The sequence below is a fragment of the Oncorhynchus nerka genome, linkage group LG4 (genome assembly GCF_034236695.1).
Source record: "Oncorhynchus nerka isolate Pitt River linkage group LG4, Oner_Uvic_2.0, whole genome shotgun sequence".
NCBI lineage: Eukaryota > Metazoa > Chordata > Actinopteri > Salmoniformes > Salmonidae > Oncorhynchus > Oncorhynchus nerka.
Genome location: NC_088399.1, coordinates 4,452,967 through 4,477,315, shown reverse-complemented (window position 1 = coordinate 4,477,315; position 24,349 = coordinate 4,452,967). Strand labels below are relative to the sequence as shown.

The 24,349-nt window shown below is 43.9% G+C and overlaps 1 protein-coding gene across 1 annotated transcript in view; it reads left to right on the top strand.

Moving 5' to 3' along the window:
• Positions 1-1,075: 1,075 nt before the first annotated feature.
• The window catches only part of LOC135571348 (uncharacterized), a 39,229-nt gene continuing 15,955 nt past the window's right edge, over positions 1,076-24,349 (top strand). The window contains exons 1-3 of the mRNA XM_065017123.1: positions 1,076-1,251; positions 2,865-3,071; positions 9,116-9,211. Of these exons, the coding sequence (XP_064873195.1) occupies positions 1,076-1,251; positions 2,865-3,071; positions 9,116-9,211 (479 nt within the window). The remainder of the gene's footprint in view (positions 1,252-2,864; positions 3,072-9,115; positions 9,212-24,349) is intronic.

Here is a 24,349-nt window from a genome sequence, read left to right as displayed (position 1 = left end):
CTTTACAACAGGACCTCTTTACAACAGACCTCTTTACAACAGGGCCTCTTTACAACAGGGCCTCTTTACAACAGGGCCTCTTTACAACAGACCTCTTTACAACAGAACCTCTTTACAACAGACCTCTTTACAACAGACCTCTTTACAACAGGACCTCTTTACAACAGGGCCTCTTTACAACAGGGCCTCTTTACAACAGGGCCTCTTTACAACAGACCTCTTTACAACAGAACCTCTTTACAACAGGACCTCTTTACAACAGGACCTCTTTACAATAGACCTCTTTACAACAGACCTCTTTACAACAGACCTCTTTACAACAGACCTCTTTACAACAGGGCCTCTTTACAACAGGGCCTCTTTACAACAGACCTCTTTACAACAGACCTCTTTACAACAGGGCTTCATTGGTTGGGTCTCTGTTTCTTGGTCTCAACACAGATCACAGCCCTGATCTCTCACTCTAATTAACTCTTTGCATTTAGCTGCTGCCCCAGTGGGTCCACTACACTACTTCTCATCAATGTCTGCTAACCACACCACTCTGCCCTGCTGCCCTGGGACACATGATCACATGATCTAGCTCAGGGAGGGCCACTCTGATGGGGGTGGGGGATACAAAATATCTGAACTCACGAGGAACTCATGCAATTCTACACATGTTACCATAGGGTGGAGAGAAATGCAGTTTTTTAAATATAATATCTGAGTGAGAGTGATAAATAGTAATTGGACCGTGATTACTACAGGTTTGGATAGCTGGCCATCTTACCAATGTAAAACATCTTAGCTGACATGGCTAATTGAGCGTCTATCAGCGTCTGACACAACAAGAGGAAAACTGCTGATGCAGAACCACATTTCTAAATAGCACCTTGTTTTTTCTACTATTCTAACTCTGACCCGTAAGTAGAGACCCCGACTGAGTCCGCCCCCCCCCCCCATAATTTTTTAAATATATTTTTTTATACGCGGTCCTACAAAAGGCAACAGTAAAACATGTCAGAACCTGCTAGTACCAGGATGTAGAATGGGACAATAACTTAACAACTTCAACAACTAATTTCTCTGAACTATGGGAGGGAAAAACATCACCAAATTCACTGAGGAGGGTGCGGGGGTGTGGGGGTCCGGGAGTGTGGGTCGTGTGGGGGTCTTTGGGGTCTGGGGGTCTGTGGAGTGTGTGGGGTGTGGGGGGTATGAGGAGTGTGGGGGTCCTTGGGGTGTGGGGGGTATGTGGAGTGTGGGTGGGTATGTGGAGTGTGGGGTCCTTGGGGTGTGTGTGTGGGGGGGGGTGGAGTGTGGGGGTGTGGGGGTGCGATCATGATGATCTTCATCAGAATGCACTCCCAGGAATCCAAGTTCCACAATAAATGTTTGATTTGTTCGATAAAGTTCATAATTTTATGTCCAAATAGCTTCCTTTGTTAGGGCGTTTAGTACACAAATCCAAACGCACGTGCAGGTCCAGCCGAACGTCGGACGAAATTCAAAAAGTTATATTACAGTTCGTAGAAACGGAGTATAGAATCAATCTTCAGGATGTTTTTATTATAAATCTTCAATAACGTTCCAACCGGAGAATTCATATGTCTATTAGCAACTGGGACTGAGGGTAGCCTAGTGGTTAGAGCGTTGGACTAGTAACCGAAAGGTTGCAAGTTCAAATCCCCGAGCTGACAAGGTACAAATCTGTCGTTCTGCCCCTGAACAGGCAGTTAACCCACTGTTCCTAGGCCGTCATTGAAAATAAGAATTTGTTCTTAACTGACTTGCCTAGTAAAATAAAGGTAAAAAATATATATAAAAAAATTTAAAAAACTGGGACTGAGGAGCAGGCAGTTTACTCTGGGCACCTATTTCATCCAAGCTACTCAATACCCCAGCTATAAGAAGGTAATGGTTTCCTGTATGACTGTACTGCTGCTATCTGAGTCATGAGAAGGGAAGAGGTATTTTCCTAGAGTCATTATTGAATTGGTTTGGGTTAAGTCAGTTGGCGTTTTAGTGCTCAGCTCTAAACCTCAGTCAGAAGCAAACCTGGGTTCAAACACTACTTCAAATATTTCAAATAGTTTCAGGATGTACTTTAGCCTGCCTGAAGTGGCAGGTGGACGGGGCTCACACGTTTTGGAAGATTCCTATTGGTTTCATTGCAACATACAACCTCAATGAAGCTAATGTAAAGTATTACCAATGATGTCCAATAGTATCTGAACCCAGGTTTGCATTGCAGTGCTATGGAAGTCTCTAGAGCTGTTACAGGCTGGATGATCGGCCAGCTGCACTCTGCGGCTTTATCACATGGTCCAATCAGCAGAGAGCTCCTTTCCCTCTATACCTCTAATTAACTGGCCTGAGGGGGAGGAGGGTGGATGTGTGTGTGTGCATATGCGTGTGTGTTGAGACCAGGGCAGCCATGCAGTCAGGCCTCGCTCCTCTCAAATCAAATCAAATCTTATTGGTCACATACACGTGTTTAGCAGATGTTATTGCTGGTGTAGTGAAATGCTTGTGTTTCTGGTTCCAACAGTGCAGTATCTAACAAATAATATCTAACAATTTCAGAACAATAGACACAATACACAAAAATGTGTATTGCATCGCAGTGCCAGCTGTGCCACTAGAGAACCTGGTTCGAGTCCAGGCTCAGTCGCAGCCGGCCGCAACCGGGAGACCCATGGGGCGGCGCACAATTGGCCCAGCGTCGTCTGGCATAGGGAAGGGTTGTTCTTGTCCCGTCGCGCTCTAGCGACTCCTGTGGTGGGCTAGGCGCAATGCACGCTGACACGGTCATGTTGACACTAATGACTTCAAAACCCCCTCCTCCCCCCTCTTCTGATCCCTTCCTATCCCCTCCTCAGAACACCCTCTTCAGAATCCTCTCCAAACCTTTCTTCGGACCTCTTCAGACCTACCACTACCCCCCTTCAGAACCCCTTCTTCAGACCTCCTCCTACCCCCCTTCAGGCCCCCTCTTCGGACCCCTCCTACCCCCTCTTCACCCCCTCCTACCCCTCTTCACCCCCTCCTACCCCCTCCATCCCCATTCCTTCTTCAACAGAGCCCCTGTTAGTGTTGTGGACTGGGGTAGGAGCTACACGCGGTATGGCTATGGGACAAGCGTTACGGGACAGGGGCTAATTTTAGCAGCAGCTGTCACTCTTGGCCTTCTCTACTCACACATAGTTTAGTTTGAGGGGTGTGGCCGTAGAGCAGGTTGGAACTCTGGTCAGGTGGGCTAACCCTAACCCAACCCTACCCTACCCCTAACCCTACCCTCCTGTAACTTTCTAACTTGCGCCTTTGAAAACTTTTGAATTTTCCTCAAAGATCTTAGAGCAAAGATATAATGTATGTGTTACGCACGCCTCTATGAAGAGGGAACGCAACACCCTGCTACAATTAAACTCTCCGTGAAGTGAAAAAGGTACGGACTGTAGGTGCGAGTAAGAATGACAACAAGCAGAATGTGGTACCGTTTACAAGGACTTTATTCCTTTACACGGTAATATGGGGAAAAGGGGCTGGACGGAACCAAAGCAAAGAATGTAAATCTCAAAGCCCCCTCTCCTATCTTACCTGCCTAACCAATACTTACCTAATTTAGCACCACCTGGTGCCCTAGCCAAAATACAGGGGGTGGTCCGCCCAGGTCTTACCTAGTGTGCCTAGACAGCGAATATGCTACGGGTATATGTATGCCCGCGGGCCTCTTGCCTAAACACTCCCTAGGTGCCTTCCCCTTCCCCCCTGGGAACAAATGAAACAGAATATTAAACAATTTCACAAACAAACTAAGAAACAAAGGACATCAAATAAGCTCTATCTGAGCAACAAACTCACAAAACATACCAACTTCCCAGCAAAATCAACCTCTATCAAAATCTCTCTGCAATGACCTCCCAGAAAATCTCTTTCTCCTGAACAGAACACTGGCTTTTATATAGCTTCAGATTGAATGGGTAATTGGAGACAGCTGAGTCTTGACGAGGGGGCGGGGTCAGCTCTCCAATTAGCCATGGAGTCGACCAATCAGCTGCTTGAGGGATTTCAGGAAGCCATTTCCTGAAATAAACACATGCAAATATACAAACTACAATACATAAACTGGGGAACGTAACAGTATGTCACAACTGTCACGCCCTGACATTAGGAATCATTTTAATTCTCTATTTGGTTAGGTCAGGGTGTGACTAGGGTGGGGAATCTATGTTTTCTATTTCTTTGTTGGCCTGGTATGGTTCCCAATCAGAGGCAAACCTGGGTCTATCGTTATCTCTGATTGGAGATCATATTTAGGCAGCCTTTTCCCTCCTGTTGTTTGTGGGATCTTGTTTTTGTGTAGCTGCCTGTGAGCAGCGCAGAACATCACGGTTCGTTCTCTTCGTTTTGTTTTTGGTGAGTTTCATATTTATTAAACATGTCGAACTCTAAGTACGCTGCTCCTTGGCCCATTCATTCAGACGATCGTGACAACAACAAGGAAAACTTGTTGGTAGATGTATGTTTTTGAAACAACCTCATCTGTTTACTTGATGTACTAGCTGGGAATTTCTTCTGGTGATATGATCCGGAAACACTCCTGGCCCTATTCACCTCTCAAGGCATTACAGAGTGACTGGTCTCCAGTAGTCACATCTAATCAAACTGTATTTATACATTTCAGACATGGAATGCAACACAATGTGCTTCACAGGAAAAAACAAATGAAAACATTGAAAATAACTAAAGGCTGGGGGCATAGTAACTAAAGGCTGGGGGCATAGTAACTAAAGGCTGGGGGCATAGTAACTAAAGGCTGGGGGCATAGTAACTAAAGGCTGGGGGCATAATATCTAAAGGCTGGGGGCATAGTAACTAAAGGCTGGGGGCATAATAACTAAAGGCTGGGGGCATAGTAACTAAAGGCTGGGGGCATAGTAACTAAAGGCTGGGGGCATAGTAACTAAAGGCTGGGGGCATAGTAACTAAAGGCTGGGGGCATAATAACTAAAGGCTGGGGGCATAGTAACTAAAGGCTGGGGGCATAGTAACTAAAGGCTGGGGGCATAGTAACTAAAGGCTGGGGGCATAGTAACTAAAGGCTGGGGGCATAATAACTAAAGGCTGGGGGCATAGTAACTAAAGGCTGGGGGCATAGTAACTAAAGGCTGGGGGCATAGTAACTAAAGGCTGGGGGCATAATAACTAAAGGCTGGGGGCATAGTAACTAAAGGCTGGGGGCATAGTAACTAAAGGCTGGGGGCATAGTAACTAAAGGCTGGGGGCATAGTAACTAGTAACTAAAGGCTGGGGGCATAGTAACTAAAGGCTGGGGGCATACCTAGGATAGGATAAAGTAATCCCTCTCACCCCCCTTACAAGATTTAGATGCACTACTGTTCCACTGGATGTCATAAGGTGAATGCACCAATTTGTAAGTCGCTCTGGATAAGAGCGTCTGCTAAATGACTTAAATGTAAATGTAAAAATAGTAACTAAAGGCTGGGGGCATAGTAACTGTAACTAAAGGCTGGGGGCATAGTAACTAAAGGCTGGGGGCATAGTAACTAAAGGCTGGGGGCATAGTAACTAAAGGCTGGGGGCATAGTAACTAAAGGCTGGGGGCATAGTAACTAAAAGCTGTCTCTCCTTGTCTCTTGGTCCCCCTCAGGTTCTCTGGCAGGCTATTCCAGAGGCTGGGGGCATAATAACTAAAAGCTGTCTCTCCTTGTCTCTTTGTCCCCCTCAGGTTCTTTGGCAGGCTATTCCAGAGGCTGGGGGCATAATAACTAAAAGCCGTCTCTCCTTGTCTCTTGGTCCTCCTCAGGTTCTTTGGCAGACTATTCCAGAGACTGAGGGCATAGTAATTAAAGGCTGCCTCTCCTTGTCTCTTGGCCCTCAGGTTCTCTGGCAGGCTGTTCCAGAGACTGAGGGTATAGTAACTAAAGGCTGTCTCTCCATTCCTCTTGGTCCCCTCAGGTTCTCTGGCAGTCTATTCCAGAGGCTGGGGCCATAGTAACTAAAGGTTGTCTCTCCATTCCTCTTGGTCCCCCTCAGGTTCTCTGGCAGCTATTCCAGAGACTGAGGGCATAGTAACTAAAGGCTGTCTCTCTATTCATTTACATTTAAGTCATTTAGCAGACGCTCTTATCCAGAGCGACTTACAAATTCCTCTTGGTCCCCCTCAGGTTCTCTGGCAGCTATTCCAGAGACTGAGGGCATAGTAACTAAAGGCTCTCTCTCCATGCCTCTTGGTCCGAGGCTTTGGGATAGTTATAAGGCCAGTGCCAGAGGACCTGAGGAACATACTGGGTACATAACTTAAAAGCATGTCTGTATTTGGGCATTCTGTATGTTTTGCTGTTGACACATGGCTTTCTTGGGTAGACCAGACAGGAGAGCATTACAGTAGTCAAGCCTGCTTGTAATAAAAGCATGGATGAGTCTCTCCATATCAGTCTGAGTAAAAATGTTTGTCTCGAAATGGTGTTCAGAATCTAAAATCACAACTAGGTTTTTTGACCTGGTGTTTTGTCTTTATTGCCTGTGGATTCAAATGTGCGGCCAGATTCTCTCTCTGTGCTTTGGCTCCAACAATAATTACCTTGGCCTTGTCAAGATTTAGCTGGACGAAGTTGAGCCATCCCAGAGTATCTAGTATCTAGTAACCCTAACCCTAATGGACTAGGAGTAACTAGAATCACACAGTAGTGGACCAGGACTAGGAGACTAGGACTAGGGGACTAGGATAGACTAGGACTAGGGGACTAGGATAGACAAGGACTATTAGACTAGGATAGACTAGGATTAGGAGACTAGGATAGACTAGGATTAGGAGACTAGGATAGACTAGGACTAGGAGACTAGGATTAGGAGACTAGAATAGACTAGGAGACTAGGATAGACTAGGACTGACATCCTGACCCACTCAAGCATGTGGTTAAATGTCACTGATAGTTGGTGTGGACCTGAGAGCCACACACACACACACATTCTGTGTGAGCAATCGATACCTGCCCTAGTCACATGACTATTGTCGGCATCTCAAACATTCACCTATGTAGAGAACGTTAGCATTAGCAGCTAATAGTCCACATGACTATTTCAAAGGGACCTTAAAATGTGTCTGTAACTGATTTACAGTATTAAAAGACTGAGTTGAATGTGTCTGTAACTGATTAATTTAATTAGTTAAATGGTTCAAGCCAACCCACTCTCTGTTGATGTAAACTTTAATGCATCTTTTTTTTTTCATTTTCTCCCCAATTTCGACCAATTGGTAGTTACAGTCTTGTCCCATCGCTGCAACTCCCACACGGACTCGGAGAGGTCTGTAATGCTAAAAGCAGTCCCTCCAGCTGGTCCCAGTCTGTTATATCAGCTGGTTGGTTCCTAAAGCTAAGACCTTCCAGCTGGTCCCAGTCTGCTGTTATATCAGCTGGTTGGATCCTAACGCTAAGACCTTCCAGCTGGTCCCAGTCTGCTGTTATATCAGCTGGTTGGTTCCTAACGCTAAGACCTTCCAGCTGGTCCCAGTCTGCCGTTATATCAGCTGGTTGGATCCTAACGCGAAGATCTTCCTGCTGGTCCCAGTCTGTTATATCAGCTGGTTGGTTCCTAACACTAAGACCTTCCAGCTGGTCCCAGTCTGCTGTTATATCAGCTGGTTGGATCCTAACGCTAAGATCTTCCTGCTGGTCCCAGTCTGTTATATCAGTTGGTTGGTTCCTAACGCTAAGACCTTCCAGCTGGTCCCAGTCTGCTGTTATATCAGCTGGAGTGGGGTACAGCGGGACATCTCTCTGTTAGGGGGATAAGGGGGAGCGGTGTGTGTTTGTGTGTGTGTGTGTGTGTGGAACAATGGGAACATAGTGAAGACACACATGCTCATCCCCAGAATATGTTGTCTATTTTGAAAGGATAAAGCTGAGAACATTAACAAGTTCACTACAATATGGAGGAAAATGAAACCAATATCGCTCCCTACAAACACAACCCTATGGAACGATCCTTGGATTGATTTTCACACTTCACTGATACGTTGACCCACATGGAATACTAAAGGCATAAAAACCGTAAATGTTAATAGGAAATACATATATTTTTTGTGGATTGACTAATGTAGATATTTTCAAATACGTATAACTTCAAAGTTCAATATATCACAACATTTTGATTTGAAGTATTTTGGATATCAGGACAATCTTAAGGGAATTCAGGAAATTACATTTTGATCTTTATGTTAAGGTTCCATAGCTAGGAAACGTTCGCCAGCTAGCTAGTCAAACATGTAGTTTCCATATGTTTCATACCGATCCATTTCATCCATTACAATGAACCTGTCCTATTATAGCTCCTCCCACCAGACTTCTCTGACTTACACTGAACAAAAATATAAACTCAACAAGCAACAATTTCAAAGATTTTACTTAGTTACATGTAAAACTCTAAAAATTTAAATAAATTCATTAGGCCCTAATATATGCATTTCACATGACTGGGAATACAGATATGCATCTGTTGATCACAGTTACATTAAAAAAGGGTAGGGGTGTGGATCAGAAAACCAGTCAGTAGTTAGTGTGATTTGCCTCATGCAGCCAGACTCTCCTTTACATGGTCAGGCTGTTGATTGTGGCCTGTTGTTCTACTCCTCTTCAATTGCTGTGTGAAATTGCTGGATATTAGCGGGAACTGGAACATTTTTGTACATGTCGATCCAGAGCATCCCAAAAAACAGAAGGTAAGATCTCTGAAATATCAAGAACCTCAAGGCTAGGGGGAAGTATTCAGAAGTTCGGATGACTGACGTGCCCAAAGTAAACGGCCTGTTATTCAGGCCCAGAAGCTAGGATATGCATATAATTGGTAGTTTGAAGTTTCTAAAACTATTACAATAATGTCTGTGAGTATAACAGAGCTGATATGGCAGGTGAAAACCCGAGGAGAATCCATCCAGAATTTTTGTTGTTGTTGAGGTCTATGGGATTTTCAAAAGAACTCCTCCCAGATTGCAGTTCCTATGGCTTTCGGTAGATATCAATAGTCTTTAAAAAGGGTTTCAGGCTTGTTTTTTGAAAAATGAACTAGAATTTGTAGTTTTTCAAGGTGGCTCTCGTTTTGACTGTAGTCTTGTGGCGCGCGTGGATGAGGGCGAGGATGAGGGCGTGGATGAGGGCGTGGATGAGGGAGTGGATGAGGGCGGCCACTTCGTTATTTATCTTCGGTAATGAACATACTATTCTCGGCCTTAAAATTGTATTATTTATTTACATATTAGGGAGGATTGATTCGAAACGTTGTTTGACTTGTTTGGATGAAGTTTATTGGTAACTTTGGCTTAATCTGCATGTTGAACGACTGGAACGGGTGGATTACTGAATCAAACGCGCCAACTAAAACTGACTTTTTTGGGGGAAGAGAATAAAGAGATAAAGAAGGACTTTATCGAACAAACCAACCATTTGTTGTGTTGCTGGGACTGTTGAGATTGCAAACAGAGGAAGATCTTCAAAGGTAAGTTAATTATTTTATAGCTAATTCTGACTTTTGTGACGCCTCTGCTGGTTTGGAAAATGTTTTTAATGCTTTTGTATGCTGGGCGCTGTCCTCAGATAATCGCATTGGTATGCATTCGCCGTAAAGACTTTTTGAAATCTGACAAAGCGGCTGGATTAACAAGTAGTTAAGCTTATAAATGATGTATGACACTTGTATTTTCATGAATGTTTAATATTACTATTTTTGTATTTTGAATTTCGCGCTCTGTAATTTCACCGGAAGTTGTCAAGATGGGGCGCTAGCGTCCGACCTAGCCTTTAGAAGAAAACAACAAACGTAAATTCACTCTGCCCCTTTTCATGACAATACCAGCAGCCACTTGAGTAAGTGAGAGATAGCCAGCTACCGCCTAAGCTAGGCAAGACCACAACACAGACAAACAGCTACAAGTAGTTAGTGTAGTTACAAATGGACTGTACTAAATAAATGAAATGTCTTGCCTGTGATGAAACGTTTTCCACACACATAGCTACATGTAGCCTACTGGGACACCCACAGTGTCCTACTGGGACACCCCCAGTGTCCTACTGGGACACCTCGTCCCCACAACACCCTACTAATGAACGTTTACCAATACCTTTGCAGTGAGGTGAACAAAACATTCCAGAAATGTAAACAACTGTGAGCTTACCCAAACTGGAGATGGTGGATCCATCCCATGACAGGGATCTGGAATCTTCTATTGACCAACACTACTATTCCAACAGCAACATTAACTCAGGCTGGCCATAAAAACCCGGCAAGACACTTGGTCTCTGCCAAAAGATTTAGGAACTCATCCAGTGACATTCATTTAAATAACTCCACCGGCAATGACTTCAACAATGCTTCCAAAGTAAGTGATCTGATCTCCATAAATACAAAAGCTGGTTATTTTAGATGAAATGAGAAAGAACCAAGATGATCTGAATATCACCCTCGCACTTCAATAACATACAACTTGAGGATATGGGCAAAGAGAATACAAGGCTAGAGGAAAACAAAGTAGACTATGTATCCATGACAACAGAGCACTTAAAGAGATACCTAGTCAGTTGTACAGGGAAAGGGGGGATACCTAGTCAGTTGTACAGGGAAAGGGGGGATACCTAGTCAGTTGTACAGGGAAAGGGGGGATACCTAGTCAGTTGTACAGGGAAAGGGGAGATACCTAGTCAGTTGTACAGGGAAAGGGGAGATACCTAGTCAGTTGTACAGGGAAAGGGGGGATACCTAGTCAGTTGTACAGGGAAAGGGGGATACCTAGTCAGTTGTACAGGGAAAGGGGAGATACCTAGTCAGTTGTACAGGGAAAGGGGAGATACCTAGTCAGTTGTACAGGGAAAGGGGAAATACCTAGTCAGTTGTACAGGGAAAGGGAGATACCTAGTCAGTTGTACAGGGAAAGGGGAAATACCTAGTCAGTTGTACAGGGAAAGGGAGATACCTAGTCAGTTGTACAGGGAAAGGGGGATACCTAGTCAGTTGTACAGGGAAAGGGGGATACCTAGTCAGTTGTACAGGGAAAGGGGAGATACCTAGTCAGTTGTACAGGTAAAGGGGAGATACCTAGTCAGTTGTACAGGGAAAGGGGAAATACCTAGTCAGTTGTACAGGAAAGGAGATACCTAGTCAGTTGTACAGGGAAAGGGGAAATACCTAGTCAGTTGTACAGGGAAAGGGAGATACCTAGTCAGTTGTACAGGGAAAGGGGGATACCTAGTCAGTTGTACAGGGAAAGGGGGATACCTAGTCAGTTGTACAGGGAAAGGGGAGATACCTATTCAGTTGTAGAACTGAATGCCTTCAACTGAAAAATGCCTTCTGCATTTAAACCAAGTCTGAATCAGAGATGTGCAGGGAGGGGGGGGCTGCATTAATCGACATTCACATCTTTGGTGCCCCGGTGAACAGTGGGTTAACTGCCTTGCTCAAGGGGCAGAACGACACATTTTTACCTTGTCAGCTAGGGAATTTGATCCAGCAACCTTTTGGCCTGAGGCATCTGTTCACGAGTTCATAAACAACATTATCAAAAATGTGTATGTGGACATCTGCTCGTCAAACACCTCATTCTAAAATCATGGGCATTCATCTCGAGTTGGTCCCTCCTTTGCTGCTATAACAGACTCCATTCCTCTTGGAATTCTTTCCACTAGATGTTGTAACATTGCTGCGGGGACTTGCTTCCATTCAGCCACAAGAGCATTAGTGACGTCGGCCACTGATGTTGGGCGATTAGGCCTGGCTCTCAGTCGGTGTTCCAATTCATCCCAAAGGTGTTCGATGGAGTTGAAGTCAGGGCTCTGTGAAGGCCATTTCTGTATGGATAAACCATTTCTGTATGGACCTCACTTTGTGCATAGGGGCTTGGTCATGCTGAAACAGGAAATGGCCAAACTGTTGCCACAAAGTTGGATGCACAGAATCGTCTAGAAAAGTGTTTCTTAAACTTTTTCAGTCTGGGACCCAAATGAGAAATTCTGTGTTTTCCTGGGACCCAAGCTTATGAAAACATGCAACTATATGTAAATATTGGTACATTTCATTACCCTTATGCCTAAAACAAATGCAATATAGACAGAAACAAATAAAAATTAATTTACAATTAAATGAAATACTCATATAAATAGCTTTTCGTGTTAATTTTCCCCCATTTAAAAACACTCTTACGTATCTGTCTAGGTTGGAACTGTTGCTGCTGTTAAAAGACAATTAATTATTTTCATTCAGTTGAGAACCCTGACTCACATGGGTATGTGGTGCCAAACTGGATCAGAACATCTACTGCTTTCTCAGTCAGGCAGGAGACCGCTTCCTGCTGCAGATGAACAACCCAGAGTGTTTGCCTCAAAAAGCATCTTGCTTCAATCAATTTATTCCAGTTCAGAATAAAAAAGGATTCGTATTTTAACAGCAACCGTTCCAACCTAGACATGTTTTCAACAATAATTTTTACAGTAAAATGTACAGTAGGCCTGATCATTTTTCATCTGTGCTGTTACTTGGCGCTAGCTAGCTAGCTTGCTTTGGCTGTGAACAAGGGGATTGCTTGGAAGAGAAACTCGCATCGACATCGATTACTATGAGAGATGGTGCTCCCTTATTTCTGCTTATCGTCACCTGTTATAAAATGACAACAATTCCTTGCTAGCTGACTTACTCTTCCACTATTTGAAGCACTGTTTCCAGAAGCATTATGCTTAATTATTATTATTATATAACAGTATTATTATTATTATAAAAAATTCTCTCAAGTTCTCAAATAACTCCCTGGGTCCGCGTTATTAGCATGTTTCATCCTATAAAATGGTAGACTATCAGGTAATCAGCAAGAAGGTCTGATTTCACTATCACTGAAACAGGACCAAGTTTAAAGATCCAATCTATCTAAGTACTGTAGACCCCTTACACTTCAGTGCCTGGAATATTTAATTTTTTGAGAATCTCTTATACAATGGGTTAAAAATGTGTAGAGTAACCCTAGGTATAAAATAATAAATAATGCCTACATCTCAAAAAGTCTTAAACTGTCAAGAGGAATAGAACAAGGTTGTCCACTATCGGCATATCTATTTATTGTGGCCATCGAAATGATCGCTATTACAATCAGATACAACAATAATATCAAGCGGTTAGAAATTAAATTTAAAAACAAAGGTGTCATTGTATGCTGCTGATTGTATGCTGACGATTCATGTTTTCTTTTAAATCCTCAATTTGGATCAAGATCATTTTTATATTTATGGCTCGCCTGTTAGCTAGGCGTAAAGGGTCAATATCAGGGGATATCTTTATCTACAGTACCAGTCAAAAGTTTGGACACATCTACCTATTCCAGGGCTTTTCTTTATTTGTAATATTTTCTACATTGTAGAATAATAGTGAAGACATCAAAACTATGAAATAACACATATGGAATCATGTAGTAACCAAAAAGAATGTGTTAAATCAAAACATATTTTATAGTTGAGATTCTTCAAAGTAGCCACCCTTTGCCTTGATGAAAGCTTTGCACACTCTTGGCAAACTCTCAAAATCAGCTTCATGAGGTAGTCACCTGGAATGTATTTCAAGTAACAGCTGTGCCTTGTTAAAAGTTCATTTGTGGCATTTCTTACCTGCTTAATGCTTTTGAGCAAATCAATTGTGTTGTGACAAGGTACAGTAAGGGTGGTATACAGAAGATAGCCGGCAGGTAGCCTAGTGGTTAGAGCATTGGACTAGTAACCGGAAGGTTGCAAGATCAAATCCCTGAGCTGACAAGGTCAAAATCTGTCGTTCTGCCCCGAACAAGGCAGCTAACCCATTGTTCCTAGGCCGTCATTGAAAGTAAGAATTTGTTCTTAACTTACTAGTTAAATAAATAAATTAAATATATTTGGTAAAGTGGTATTGCCATTGTAAGGCAAGAACAACTCAAATAAGCAAAGAGAAATGACAGTCCATCATTACTTTAAAACATGAAGGTCAATCAATCAGGAACATTTCAAGAACTTTCTTTCTTCAAAAGAAAGTTGAAAAGTTTCTTCAAGAGCAGTCACAAAAACCATCAAGCACTATGATGAAACTGGCTCTCGTGAGAACCATCACAGGAAAGGAAGACCTAAAGTTACCTCTGCTGCAGAGGATAAGTTCATTAGAGTTTAACTGCACCTCAGATTGCAGCCCAAATAAATGCTTCACAGAGTTCAAGTAACAGACACATCTCAACATGAACTGTTCAGAGGAGACTGCGTGAATCAGGCCTTCATGGTCAAATTGTTGAAAAGAAACCACTACTAAAGGACACCAATAAGAAGCAGAGACTTGTTTGGGCCAACAAGCATGCGCAATGGACATTAGACCGATGGACATCTGTCATTTGGTCTGATGAGTCCAAATGTAACATTTTTGGTTCCAACCGCTGTGTTTTTGTGAGATGTAGAATAGGTGAATGGATGATCTCCGCATCTGTGGTTCCCACGGTGAAGCATGTAGGAGGAGGTGTGGGGTGAAAAGTAGTGCACTATATAGGGAATAGGGTGCCATTGGCACACATACTCTCTGTCTATGCCAGGGGAGCTAACCCTTAGAGCCAGACCAGATGAGAAACATCTTGACTCTATCTATCTATCTATCTATCTATCTATCTATCTATCTATTTATCTATTCAATTTAATTCAAGGGGCTTTATTGTCATGGGAAACGTGTTAACATTGCCAAAGCAAGTGAGGTTGATAATATACAAAAGTGAAATTAACAATAAAAATGAACAGTAAACATTACACATACAGAAGTTTCAAAACAATAAAGACGTTATAAATGTCATATTATATATATTTATAGTGTTGTAACAATGTACAAATGTTTAAAGTACACAAGGGAAAATAAATAAGCATAAACATGGGTTATATTTACAATGGTGTTTGTTCTCCACTGGTTGCCAGTGTTGCTGGAGTTTACACTTTCCTTAAGTTTACGCTTTCCTTAAGTTTGGGTCAGTCACAGTGGTCAGGTATTCTGCCACTGTGTACTCTCTGTTTAGGGCCAAATAGCATTCTAGTTTGCTCAGTTTTTTTGTTAATTCTTTCCAATGTGTCAAGTAATTATCTTTTTGTTTTCTCATGATTTGGTTGGGTCTAATTGTGCTGCTGTCCTGGGGCTCTGTGGGGTGTGTTTGTGAACAGAGCCCCAGGACCAGCTTGCTTAGGGGACTCTTCTCCAGGTTCATCTCTCTGTAGGTGATGGCTTTGTTATGGAAGGTTTGGGAATCGCTTCCTTTTAGGTGGTTGTAGAATTTTAACGGTTATTTTCTGGATTTTGATAATTAGTGGGTATCGGCCTAATTCTGCTCTGCCTGCATTATTTGGTGTTTTATGTTGTACACTGAGGATATTTTAGCAGACTTCTGCATGCAGAGTCTCAATTTGGTGTTTGTCCCATTTTGTGAAGTCTTGGTTGGTGAGCGGACCCCAGACCTCACAACCATAAAGGGCAACGGATTCAATGGGCTCTATGACTGATTCAAGTATTTTTAGCCAAATCCTAATTGGTATGTCGAATTTTATGTTCCTTCTGATGGCATAGAATACCCTTTTTTTAGAATACCCTTTTTGCCTTGTCTCTCAGATGGTTCACAGCTTTGTGGAAGTGACCTGTGGCGCTGGAAGTTACCTATCTCTCTATCTATGCCAGGGGAGCTCACCCTTAGAGCCAGATGAGAAACGACTTGACTCTTTATAGGTAATAGTGTGCCATTTGCAACAATTCCTGTAGCATGATTACCATTAAAGACTCTATACTTACCCTTTTACAGAAACCCTCCTCTTCTCAGTCACTTGACATTAAAACCTCTTCGAGATAGGGGGCGCTCTTTAAATTTTTGGATAAAAAACGTTCCCGTTTTAAACAAGATATTTTGTCACGAAAAGATGCTCGACTATGCATGTACTTGACAGCTTTGGAAAGAAAAAACTCTGACGTTTCCAAAACTGCAAAGATATTATCTGTGAGTGCCCCAGAATTAATGCTACAGGCGAAACCAAGATGAAGTTTCATACAGGAAATGCCCCAGATTCTGAAGGCACTGTGTTCCAATGTCTCCTTATATGGCTGTCAATGTGCCAGGAATGAGCCTGCCCTTTGTGTCGTTTCTCCAAGGTGTCTGCAGCATTGTGATGTATTTGTAGGCATATCATTGGAAGATTGACCATAAGAGACTACATTTACCAGGTGTCCGCCCGGTGTCCTGTGTCGAAATTATTGCGTAATCTTTAGGTCCATGCGCGTTCCATTTCTTCAGAAGAGAAAGTCAACTGCCACAATGGATTTATCGGCGATAGATATGTGAAAAACACCTTGAGGATTGATTCTAAACATCGGTTGCCATGTTTCTGTCGATATTATGGAGTTAATTTGGAAAAAAGTTCACGTTTTAATGACTTAATTTTCGTTTTTTTTCTTACCCAAACATGATGAAGAAAACGAAGCAATTTGTCTTCAAATAATTTTTTTGTAAAAACTGGACATTTGCTATCTAACTGAGAGTCTCCTCAGTGAAAATATCCAAAGTTCTTCAAAGGTAAATTATTTTATTTGAATGCTTTTCTGGTTTTTGTGAAAATGTTGCATGCTGAATGCTAACGCTAAATGCTACGCTAAATGCTACACTAGCTATCAATACTGTTACACAAATGCTTGTTTTGCTATGGTTGAGAAGCATATTTTGAAAATCTGAGATGACAGTGTTGTTAACAAAAGGCTAAGCTTGAGAGCTAGCATATTGATTTCATTTCATTTGCGATTTTCATGAATAGTTAACGTTGCGTTATGGTAATGAGCTTGAGGCTGTAGTCACGCAAGAAGTTAACTTCAAACCTGGGTTCAAATACGATTTGAAATCAATTCTAATATTTTATCTCTGCTTGATTGAGCTTGTTGGACCCATAGAATAGTAAAAAAAAATGCAAACCTGCAGGCAGGTTGGACAAAATCTCTAAGTATTTAAAGTATTTCAAATAGTACTTCAACACAGGTGTTACACTATTACAAAAGGCTCGGAGAACAGAACAGCTAACAGAAATTACATGTAAAATGTTGAATGAGAGTATTTCCTTTATAATAAACTCTTAGCGCTGCGCTCCATGTCATCGTATCTTGGGCTGTACAGTGTTTGTCGAAGTCAAGTATATAGAATGACAGGGACGTAACAACACAGAATGACGGGGACGTAACAACACAGAATGACAGGGACGTAACAACACGGAATGACAGGGACGTAACAACACGGAATGACAGGGACGTAACAACACAGAATGACAGGGACGTAACAACACAGAATGACAGGGACGTAACAACACAGAATGACAGGGACGTAACAACACAGAATGACGGGGACGTAACAACACAGAATGACAGGGACGTAACAACACAGAATGACAGGGACGTAACAACACAGAATGACAGGGACGTAACAACACAGAATGACAGGGACGTAACAACACAGAATGACGGGGACGTAACAACACAGAATGACGGGGACGTAACAACACAGAATGACGGGGACGTAACAACACGGAATGACGGGGACGTAACAACACGGAATGACGGGGACGTAACAACACAGAATGACGGGGACGTAACAACACAGAATGACGGGGACGTAACAACACGGAATGACGGGGACGTAACAACACGGAATGACAGGGACGTAACAACACAGAATGACAGGGACGTAACAACACAGAATGACAGGGACGTAACAACACAGAATGACAGGGACGTAACAACACAGAATGACAGGGACGTAACAACACAGAATGACAGGGACGTAACAACACAGAATGACAGGGACGTAACAACACAGAATGACAGGGACGTAACAACACAGAATGACAGGGACGTAACAACACAGAATGACAGGGACGTAACAACACAGAATGACAGGGACGTAACAACACAGAATGACAGGGACGTAACAACACAGAATGACAGGGACGTAACAACACAGAATGACAGGGACTGTCTGTGTGACTTGTTTCTGTGTGTGATTCTGTGTGTGTGTGTGTGTGTGTGTGTGTGTGTGTGTGTGTGTGTGTGTGTGTGTGTTTCTGTGTGTGTGCGTGTGTGTTTCTGTGTGTGTTTCTGTTTGTGTGTGTGTGTTTCTGTGTGTGTGTGTGTGTGTGTTTCTGTGTGTGTTTGTCTGTGTGTGTGTTTCTGTGTGTGTTTCTGTTTGTGTGTGTGTGTGTGTTTGTGTGGGTGTGTGTGTTTTGTTCATCTCAGAGTCTCTCGTACAACTGTTTCTCTGCACTCCAACTACAGCTCAGAACAGAGAGATACTGACGCTTTTCATCCCTCTTAATGACCGCTAAACTGTGAACCGATCAACTAACTGAACATAACAGTTGTAGTTTTAGAGGTAGCTATAAAAACCAACAGCCAATCACTGTCCACCAAAATCAGACTATAAAAACCAACAGCCAATCACTATCCACCAAAATGTTGTTGTTGACATTTTCCTTTAACACCAACTTTCCACATTTTCCTCCCTCAACAACACAAAGATACATGAGATTAACAATGAACAATACGAACCACATCAGCAGAGAGAAAGAGAAAGATTTTACATGGTTTATGTCTTGTCTATTTCACTTGCTTTAGCAATGATAATATGTTTATCATGCCAATAAAGCCTATTGAATTGAGAGAGAGAGAGAGAGAGAGAGAGAGACAGAGAGAGAGAGAGAGAGAGAGAGAGAGACACAGAGAGAGAGAGAGAGAGAGAGAGAGACAAAGAGAGAGAGACAGAGAGAGAGAGAGAGAGAGAGAGAGAGAGAGAGAGAGAGAGAGAGAGAGAGAGAGAGAGACAGAGAGAGACACAGAGAGAGAGAGAGACACAGAGAGAGAGAGAGAGAGAGAGAGAGAGAGAGAGAGAGAGAGAGAGAGAGAGAGAGAGAGAGAGAGAGAGACAGAGGTAGACAGAGAGAGAGATTTAGAGGAATTGGTTTTGGGACTTACTGCAAGGGCTTGGAGCCTCTCCTTGTGAAGTTCAGCCTCAGCCATCCTGTAAGGCACAGGAGAGAGAGGTCAGTGAAAGCCTAGCAGGGGGAGAGAGGTTGGCTGCCTGCCTGCGTCTGGGTCTGTGTCCAGGTGGAGGGACAGAGTGCCAAGCTGGTCCTGTAGTTGCTGTTATCCAGTCAAAGTGAGAGCTTTCTCATTCACTGGCCATGTGCCTGTACTGATCCTGCTGCCTGGCGCTCACATTCTCCCTCCCTCCTCCTCCTCCCCCTTCTCCTTCTCCTTCTCCTCCCTCCCTCCCTCCCTCCCTCCCTGGTCATGTATGTAGTGCAGCAGCAGAACCAGCTGAGTAATGGAGAGATTGACATTTTTCAGCCTGACGTCTGAAGGTTCAGCTTGGCTGCTATAGTCTCTGGCTCTGTGGAGGGACAGGAGAGAGGACACCTGGGATCCACAGCAGGGAGACAGACATGCAGGAAGTGGGGATACCGGAGGACCATTTATCAGTTCAGAGTGACAGCCTACACCTGAGGACCAAGACCGAGAGAGAGGGGGAAGGAGAGAGAGAGAGAGAGAGAGAGAAAGGGCAGAGAGAGAGAGACACCGAGAGCTTGGGCTCCTGAGTTCTCCTGAAATAAAGTAGAATTAGAGTTGGATAAATGTAGAAAAACTAGAATATTTTCGCAAGGACTTATACAAGATAATAACCTCAACATCAAAACCTTAAATCCAAATCACAATTCCAGACCTAAAACCCTGATTTTGGACAAAGTGACTTGAATAGACTATTACTACCAAGACACAACTTCTATCAAACCAAAACCTGCAGAAGAAACACAGTGGAAACCTGGCATGGCAGAGTGCTATTTTAACCAGACCATCCCCTGGCACAGTGCTATATTAACCAGACCATCCCCTGGCATGGCACAGTGCTATATTAACCAGACCATCCCCTGGCATGGCACAGTGCTATATTAACCAGACCATCCCCTGGCACAGTGCTATATTAACCAGACCATCCCCTGGTACAGTGCTATATTAACCAGACCATCCCCTGGCAGAGTGATATATTAACCAGACCATCCCCTGGCACAGTGCTATATTAACCAGACCATCCCCTGGTACAGTGCTATATTAACCAGACCATCCCCTGGCACAGTGTTATATTAACCAGACCATCCCCTGGTACAGTGTTATATTAACCAGACCATCCCCTGGCACAGTGTTATATTAACCAGACCATCCCCTGGCACAGTGCTATATTAACCAGACCATCCCCTGGCAGAGTGATATATTTAACCAGACCATCCCCTGGCACAGTGTTATATTAACCAGACCATCCCCTGGTACAGTGCTATATTAACCAGACCATCCCCTGGTACAGTGCTATATTAACCAGACCATCCCCTGGCACAGTGCTATATTAACCAGACCATCCCCTGGTATATTAACCAGACCATCCCCTGGCAGAGTGCTATATTAACCAGACCATCCCCTGGCACAGTGCTATATTAACCAGACCATCCCCTGGTACAGTGTTATATTAACCAGACCATCCCCTGGTATATTAACCAGACCATCCCCTGGCACAGTGCTATATTAACCAGACCATCCCCTGGTACAGTGCTATATTAACCAGACCATCCCCTGGTACAGTGCTATATTAACCAGACCATCCCCTGGCACAGTGTTATATTAACCAGACCATCCCCTGGTACAGTGTTATATTAACCAGACCATCCCCTGGCACAGTGTTATATTAACCAGACCATCCCCTGGCACAGTGTTATATTAACCAGACCATCCCCTGGTACAGTGCTATATTAACCAGACCATCCCCTGGCACAGTGTTATATTAACCAGACCATCCCCTGGCACAGTGCTATATTAACCAGACCATCCCCTGGCACAGTGCTATATTAACCAGACCATCCCCTGGCACAGTGCTATATTAACCAGACCATCCCCTGGCACAGTGCTATATTAACCAGACCATCCCCTGGCACAGTGCTATATTAACCAGACCATCCCCTGGCACAGTGCTATATTAACCAGACCATCCCCTGGCACAGTGTTATATTAACCAGACCATCCCCTGGCAGAGTGCTATATTAACCAGACCATCCCCTGGCAGAGTGCTATATTAACCACACCATCCCCTGGCACAGTGCTATATTAACCAGACCATCCCCTGGCACAGTGCTATATTAACCAGAAGATCCCCTTGCACAGTGCTACTTTATATCTACAGACTGAGAGGAGAGAACTGGCTGCTCTACAGACTGAGAGGAGAGAACTGGCTGCTCTAATGAGAGTAGAGAACTGGCTGCTCTACAGACTGAGAGGAGAGAACTGGCTGCTCTACAGACTGAGAGTAGAGAACTGGCTGCTCTACAGACTGAGAGGAGAGAACTGGCTGCTCTACTGAGAGGAGAGAACTGGCTGCTCTAATGAGAGGAGAGAACTGGCTGCTCTATAGACTGAGAGGAGAGAACTGGCTGCTCTAATGAGAGGAGAGAACTGGCTGCTCTACTGACTGAGAGGAGAGAACTGGCTGCTCTAATGAGATGAGAGAACTGGCTGCTCTACAGACTGAGAGGAGAGAACTGGCTGCTCTACAGACTGAGAGGAGAGAACTGGCTGCTCTACTGAGAGGAGAGAACTGGCTGCTCTACAGACTGAGAGGAGAGAACTGGCTGCTCTACTGACTGAGAGGAGAGAACTGGCTGCTCTACTGAGAGGAGAGAACTGGCTGCTCTACAGACTGAGAGGAGAGAACTGGCTGCTCTACTGAGAGGAGAGAACTTAAAGAGGCACACATGGCACTGAAGGAGGGGGTGAGAAAGCTGAGCTGTTACAGAGAAGCTAGTAGAACAGCCCACCCCAGACACGAACCCCAACACAACAATGGGACAGACCACACAGAACCCACCAACCCAACATGGCATTGAGGAAAAAACCACATCAGTCACTGTCTTGATCAATAAGTGCATCGAGGACGTCCCCCCCCCCCCAATAATTTTACATACATTCCCCCACCAGAAGCCATGGATTACAGGCAACATTTGCACTGAGCTAAAGGCTAGAGCTTCCGCTTTCAAGGTGCGGGACTCTAATCCGGAAGCTTAAAAGAAATCCTGCTATGCCCTGCAACGGACCATCAAAGAGGCAAAGCGTCAATACAGGGCTAAGATTTAATCATACTACACCGGCTCCGACGCTCGTCAGATGTGGCAGGGCTTGCAGAGTACAAAGGGAAGCACAGCTGAGAGCAGTCCAGTGACACGAGCCTAACAGACGAGCTAAATCACTTCTATGCTCGAGGCAAGCAACACTGAGGCATGCATGAGAGCATCAGCTGTTCCGGACGACTGTGTGATCACGCTCTCCACAGCCGATGTGAGTAAGACCTTTAACCTGTTAGTCCTATAGGGGCAGTATTTCATTTTTGGATAAAAAGACGTGCCCGTTTTAAGCGCAATATTTTGTCACGAAAAGATGCTCGAATATGCTTGGAATTGATAGCTTTGGAAAGAAGACAGTCTTACGTTTCCAGAAATGCAAAGATTTTCACTGTGAGTCCCTTAGAACAAATGTTTCGGGCAAAACCAAGATGTATGACCGACCAGGAAATGCACAGGATTTCTGAGGCTACGTTTTCCATGATCGCCTTATATGGCTGTGAATGCGACAGGAATCAACGGACTCTTTCTCTTGTTTCCCCAAGGTCTCTGCAGCATTGTGACGTATTTGTATTCGACATGTAGGTGACTGAATTTTCGGTTAGTTTCGGTAGCCATATGCATAGTAACAAAAGGGAACGATGTGTCCTACACAAGAATCTTTCAGGAAAAACTGGACATCTGCTATGTAACTGAGAGTCTCCTCATTGAAACATCTGAAGTTCTTCAAAGGTAAATTATTTTATTTGATTCCTTGGCTGGTTTTTGTGAATATGTTGCGTGCTAAATGCTAATGCTAAGCTAGCTATCACCACTCTTACACAAATTAGTGATTTTCTCTGGTTCTAAAGCATATTTTGAAAATCTGAGACGACAGGATTGTTAAGAAAAGGATAAACTTGAGAACAGGCATATTTATATCGTTTCATTTGCGATTTTTAAAAATCGTTGCGTTATGCTAATGAGCTTGAGGCTGTAGTAACGATACCGCATGCGGGATGGGGCGGACTAAGAGGTTAAACAGGTCAACATTCACAAGGCTGCGGGGCCAGACGGATTACCAGGACGTGTGCTCGGGCATGTGCTGACCAACTGGCAGGTGTCTTCACAGACATTTTCAACATGTCCCTGATTGAGTCTGTAAAACCAACATGTTTCAAGCAGAACAGCATAGTCCCTGTGCCCAAGGACACTAGGTTAACCTGACTAAATGACTACTGACCCATAGCACTCACGTCTGTAGCCATGAAGTGCTTTGAAAGGCTGGTAATGGCTCACATCAACACCATTATCCCAGAAACCCTAGACCCGCACCAATTGGCATACCGCCCAAACACATCCACATATGATGCAATCTCTATTGCACTCCACACTGCCTGTTCCCACCTGGACAAAAGGAACACCTATGTGAGAATGCTATTCATTGACTACAGCTCAGCGTTCAACACCATGTTGCCCTCAAAGCTCATCACTAAGCTAAGGATCCTGGGACTAAACATCTCCCTCTGCAACTGGATCGTGGACTTCCTGACGGGCCCACAGGTGGTGAGGGTAGGTAGCAACACATCTGCCACGCTGATCCTCAATACTGGAGCTCCACAGGGGTGCATGCTCAGTCCACTCCTGTACTCCCTGTTCACCCACGACTGCATGGCCAGACACGACTCCAACAACATCATTAAGTTTGCAGATGACACAACAGTGGTAGGCCTGATCGCAGACAACGACGAGACAGCCTATAGGGAGTATGTCAGAGACCTGGCCGTGTGGTGCCAGAATAACAACCTATCCCTCAACGTAACAAAGACTAAGGAGCTGATTGTGGACTAGAGGAAAAGGAGGAACGATCACGCCCCCATTCTCATCGACAAGGTTGTAGTGGAGCAGGTAGAGAGCTTCAAGTTCCTTGGTGTCCACATCAACAACAAACATGAATGGTCCAAACACACCAAGACAGTCGTGGAGAGGGCACGACAAAGCCTATTCCCCCTCAGGAAACTAAAAAATTTGTATGGGTCCTGAGATCCTCAAAAGGTTCTACAGCTGCAACATTGAGAGCATCCTGACTGGTTGCATAACTGCTGGTATGGCAATTACTCCCCTGATAGCTCCCCTGTCAGCTCCCCTGTCAGCTCCCCTGTCAG